Below are 6,068 nucleotides of genomic sequence, written 5' to 3'. Positions count from 1 at the left end.
CGTCTGCCTCTGATTAGATATGCTATGTGCGTTATATTCCCTGGTCCACAGTGGTGTACTGGTTTAGGTTGAACTCAACTCGCTGAGCCCACTCAGACAGGAAAGCCGACATGAGTAAAGCCATCTGTCTGTCTGCATCATGTTAAAAAGGTAAAGGTAAAGTCCCACTGATTGTCACACAATGTGTGAAATTTGTTCTCCGCATTTGACCCATCCCCTGGGGGAGCGGTGAGCGGCAGCGTGCGCCGCGCTCGGGAATCACATGGTGATTTAACCCCCCAATTCCAACCCTTTGATGCTGAGTGCCAAGCAGGGAGGCAAATGGGTCCCATTTTTATAGTCTTTGGTATGACTCGGCCGGGGATCGAACTCACAACCTCCCAGTCTCAGGGCGGACACTCAGACCACAAGGCCACTGAGCTGATGTTTCTCCTCAACAGGTTAGCCAATCACTCTGATTTCCCCAAATGTACGCTTTTGGTGCATTTTTAATTAATTCATTAATTCATGAGAATTTGGTGATACTAGATAGATTGGCTGTCTGAACGCCTCCTGTAACCAACACATAATAAGGTCTGAAATGAGGATTACAGAAGTGTTTTTTGGAGAGAGAGAAAATCTCCTGAGGAGCGTGCCCCCGGACTCCAGTTGTCAAATGGAGGAAATGTGTTCAAAAGTAACGGAAAGTAATCAGTTACATTACTTTCATATTGTGATACTTGGATTACGTTACTGATAAAAAATGTTCAGAGGTAAATTAGTAGATGTATCGGATTACATTTTTAAAGTAACCCTCCCAACCCTGACAACAATAACATTGATATAGTTTACTTTGTGCAGAGGTGCAAATTATGCTTTATTCAAGGGTTGTTGTGGTGTCATATTTCAGCCACGGCCACCCCACAATCTCCATTCATGAAACAAATACGACATACAATCACTTTTAATCGATTGGAAAAAATCCGCAGCAACTTCCTTATGACTGACCTACTTCCTCTGAAGTGAAACTAAAAGTAACTCAGAGTGACAGAACTGCTGCAGGCGAGAAGTCTGTCTTTGTCCTGAAAGAAAAATAAACCTACCGGTAATTTCATAGGCCTTTCTCAACAACACAACAGTCTAGACATAGGTCTATACAGGTGAGTACAGCAGTCAGATAATATTTACTGTTTAAACATAGAGCAGTGACATATAATCGAGCTGTTTCCATCCAGATGGGATATTTACCTGTTTTCATTTGACACTGACACTTGTATTGTTATTCCAATAATATAACGTTGATATTTTTTAGATGAATATTCAATAATTATGTATTACAGTATTGTTATTTCACACCTTTACTTTTTTCTCTGTGTAGATATGTCTGCTGCCCACGGTCTCCTATCTGAAGAGCAATTTCTGTGCTCCATCTGTCTGGATGTGTTCACTGATCCCGTTGCCATACCATGTGGACACAACTTCTGCAAGAACTGTATCACACAACACTGGGATGTCAGTGTCCAGTGCCAGTGTCCCATGTGTCAGAAGCTTTTTGACAAAAGACCTGAGCTGCATATCAATATTTTTATATCGGAGATGGCTGCTCAGTTGAGAAAGTCAGCTCAGATGGAAGCCAGCAGCTGCCCAGACCAACAATGTGCCAAACCAGGAGAAGTTCCCTGTGACGACTGCACTGGGACCAAACTGAAGGCCCTAAAGTCTTGCCTGGTGTGTCTGACCTCCTACTGTGAGACTCACCTGGAGCCTCATCAGAGAATCAAAAGCCTGAAAAAACACAAGCTGATGGATCCTGTGGAGAACCTGGAAGGCAGGATGTGTGAAGAGCATGATAAACCACTGGAGCTGTTCTGCAAGACTGACCAGATGTGTGTGTGTGCGCTCTGCACTGTTTTAGACCACAAGCTACATTACATTGTTCCTCTGAAAGAAGAATATGAAGGAAAGAAGGCCAAGCTGTTGAAGACAGAGGCTGAAATTCAGCAGAAGATCCAGGAGAGACGACTGAAGATTCTGGAGATCAAACAGTCAGTAGAGCTCAGCAAGGAAGATGCAGACAGAGAGATAGCAGACAGTGTGCAGGTCTTCACTGCTCTGATGCAGTCTGTGGAGAGAGGCCCGGCTGAGCTCATTGAGACGATTGAAGAGAAGCAGAAAACAAGAGAGAAACAGGCTGAAGGCTTCATCAAAGAGCTGGAACAGGAAATCTCTGAGCTGATGAAGAGAACCGCTGAGGTGGAGCAGCTCGCACACACTGAAGACCACCTCCACCTTCTCCAAAGCTTCCCAACTCCTCCACACACTAAGGACTGGACAGAGGTCAGTGTCCATCACTCATCATATGAGGGGACTGTGAGGAAAGCTGTGGCCCAGCTAGAGGAGACTCTCAGGAAAGAGCTGGGCAAGCCGCGTGCTGATGTTGAGCTGAAGAGGCTCCCGCAGTATGCAGTGGATGTCACTCTGGATCCTGATACAGCCAATCCCTTTCTCATCCTGTCTGATGATAAGAAACAAGTAAAAGATGGTGATGTAAAGAAGAATCTTCCAGACAATCCAGAGAGATTCTCTTATTGTACCTGTGTCTTAGGAAAGCAGAGTTTCTCTTCAGGCAGGTTTTACTACGAGGTTCAGGTCAAAGGGAAGACTGACTGGGATTTAGGAGTGGCCAGAGGGTCGATCAACAGGAAGGGAGATGTCACTCTGAGCCCTGAAAATGGCTACTGGACTGTATATCTGAGGAATGGAAATGAGTACAGAGCTTCTGCTGACCCCGATGTCCTCCTCTGTCTGAAAACGAAGCTTCAGAAGGTGGGGGTGTTTGTGGATTATGAGGAGGGTCTGGTTTCCTTTTATGACGTAGATGTTGTAGCTCTTATCTACTCCTATACTGCCTGCACCTTCACTGAGAAACTCTACCCATACTTCAGCCCGGGTCTTGGTGGTGAAATCTCTGCACCTCTGATCATCTCTCCTGTCAATCACAGAGATTAGGCTCATTTGTTTTTCTCAGGATTCACCAATTTACACATATGTTGTTTTTTAACATTTGAAGATTAATTTGTGTTTTTTTCAGCTGAGCTCTCCACTGAGAGAAGAATTAGACAAACTCCCTGTCTGTGAAAAAAGGCCAGTAACTACTTCTTCTTGCCTAAATGATTTCATTTTACCATGAAAAAAGAAACAATGTTAAAGGGAAAGAAATGTTAAACTCCAGATTCTCGTAAATATATTCAGGATTTTTCGTTATATCCTGTTATTTTATGTATGTAATGGTACAGTAAATACTTGATGTAGCAAGGAAACATAAAAAGTTAATTGAATCTAATCACTATTGCAGACGTGTGAAAACCACAAAAATAAATAATTTTGCAATCTGTTTCCCAAATTAAAGTTATTTACTAAGATAAATAAGTCAATGGAAAGAGCTTTTTTTCTCTCCAAATAGTTAAACTGTGCAGACAGCATTGGCAGAATATGCTAGCTAGTAGCTACAAAGCACATTTTAAATGCAAAGTGACCGCCTACTTCCTGCTTCAGCACTGTACCAAAGATTTTCATCCGCCATTTATTTTCCCATACACATTTTGTAAAATGCATATTTTAGTAGTTTTACTGGTTCAAACCAAATGGTTCAGATATATTTAGAAACAGGAGAGATCGCATAACATTTCACCAAAACGTTAAAAAAATGTGGGTTTAAGGAAAATATTTTTTCGATGTTTTGGTCCGAGTGAAATGTTGTATGGTCTCTCTCGATTATGGCATTAGCTGAACCGTTTGGTTCAACGAAGTACAACTATTTTATAAGCATTTTACAAAATGTCTATGGGAAAATAAATGGCGGATGAAAATCTCTGGTACAGTGCTGAAGCAGGAAGTGACGTTCCACTTTGCCTCTATATTATAAGAGATACAAGCCTGTCTTTACAACACATGACAGCATGACATGTAAACAGACGCACAGACAAATGCTTAGTTTCCGCAACATACTTTATTGTGGTTCTTTTTGAAGGTTTGTTTGCTTTTTTAGTAGTGGTTCCCTTTACATCAGAATTCCCATATGGGTCGAGGAAATATTGCACACAAACATCAGAAAGCACTAAGTAATACTTTCACTTGAAACTAATTGCTATAGGTTAGATATGAGTTTGGGAAAGGGAAGAGAGGATGCAAGGATCACAAGACAAATATACCACACAGCTGCAGACAAACATTGACAATCGCCCAAGAGAAAGATAAGGAGAGAGAGAGAAAGAGTTCTCCAGCAGGAAAACTGGTGTATAGTGTTATCATGGACAGATGACATCATTAACTAAATATCTGGTGAGTTAGATGAGTAGGTTGAATAACCCAAAGTAGCAAAGCCTGTAAGTAGTTTAGGATTAGAGCCTGTGTGTCTCCAGCTGTGATTTGCTGACGGTTTCTCCAGAAGCTTGCCTATCAAAGTTGATCTGTGGTTTCTGTATAGTTGTTAGTCCGTTATGTGTCATGTTTGCATTTAAAGTGTCTGTTTTTTGTTTTCACGCTTTCATCTAAAGCCCAAAACCGATTTCACAGGAAAATTGCTCCCCCCAACCTGAAGATCTAACACCTCACTGCACCCACAATTCACTTTGATGTTGATACAGTTGGAGTAATAGACCCTTCTCACGGGGGCCATTTTGTGTCGAAAAGGCAGGGTAAACACAGGTGCAAGCAAAACACTAATGAGGGTTTCCAACTTCCATGATTGGAAGTTGGAAACCCTCATTAGTGTTTTGCTTGCACCTGTGTTTATTCTGCCTTTTCGACACAAAATGGCCCCCGTGAAAAGGGTCCATTACACGCTGTCATGGCAGTTTGCAACAACCATAAACTGCTTTGTAAATGTCTTCATATAGTCATAGTAGCACTGTTGTCCTTAATGCCGTGCTAATTTCCCATTATATTAAAAGAGAACACAATCCTAATGTATCACGTTACTCATGCACATGTCGTTCAACCATTCAAACTGCAACAAAGCTATTTATAATTATAGTACAGTGCTTTAGAAAAAACAAGACATTTTAAGGTTTATGAAAATATCCTGCTCCACTAGCTTTAAAATGGGAAAAGGCTAGTTGTCCCGTCGCTCAAGGATTACAAAAAACAAGCAAACAAACAAAAAGTGGTAAGAGATTAGGCCTGACTTGCCCAGTTCCAAACAACTCTAAATCCATACATTAAACAGACGCAAGCTAAACAAAACAAAAAAACATCCCCTAAACAGGGTTTTCAATCAAGCTTAACCTCTGAAAAAACGCTGAGATTTTACAGATGTTACAAGGTATGGGAAAACTTTCTGATGAAAATTTCTGCCACACAGCTCCAAATGCTATCCAAGGTAATGAAGCATAATAACTTAAACCAACATAAATAAATAAATAAATAAATAAATAAATAAATAAATAAATAAACACTAGCAATGACTTAAACCAGACAAAAATAAAAGTGCCATATTAATGCACAGCATACACACAAAATTGTCAACTAGCAGACTTAAAAAGATGTATGCTGATCAATGCGAGTATCCCTTCATTTAAGTGTTCATCATCAGCCATTTAGTTGTCCTTTTTTGGGGGGGGCTGACCCATTTCATAATATTTAGGTCAACAATTTCTAATTTATGTTGGGTTACCTGCCTATTTGCCCTCTGCTAGTTTAAGTGCATCAATTCTTATACATTCATTTTGACTCTCTAAGGCAATAACATAAATTATGTTGCTTTTGATCCTTTGGTGTGGAGTAATTATTCAAACATATTTAGTTGTGTATAGATGGCAGTCACACTTCTCTGTTTAATCTGGGGATAAGTCTCCAATCTACCTGAGCAGAGATGAAGAAGAAACTCAATACATTAACAACAATATTTACTTTAACTGTACCAGAGTTCGCATAATTGGACAATCACGGCTAGGATTTGATTTATTCCCATTGCAATCCATTTATATCAGAAAAATCAGATGGCATTCTGGGAGGTTGTCTTTTTTTCCTTCTTGGCATCACATTATATATTTCATTCATAAACTACTCTAAAGAACATTTCAATAATG

At 40.3% G+C, this 6,068-nt stretch overlaps 1 protein-coding gene across 1 annotated transcript; it reads left to right on the top strand.

The window, feature by feature from the left end:
- Positions 1-1,359: 1,359 nt before the first annotated feature.
- On the top strand, positions 1,360-2,988 carry LOC310780989 (E3 ubiquitin-protein ligase TRIM21-like; the record flags this gene model as incomplete). The annotated part of the gene is made up of 1 exon (XM_083641522.1): positions 1,360-2,988. One exon carries the CDS (start codon positions 1,360-1,362, stop codon positions 2,986-2,988), a length of 1,629 nt encoding a protein of 542 aa, XP_083497648.1.
- Positions 2,989-6,068: the final 3,080 nt, after the last annotated feature.

The sequence above is a fragment of the Poromitra crassiceps genome (assembly GCF_964638095.1).
Source record: "Poromitra crassiceps genome assembly, chromosome: 8".
In the NCBI taxonomy this organism is placed as follows: Eukaryota; Metazoa; Chordata; class Actinopteri; order Beryciformes; family Melamphaidae; genus Poromitra; species Poromitra crassiceps.
This window is presented reverse-complemented; position numbering and strand designations above follow the sequence as displayed.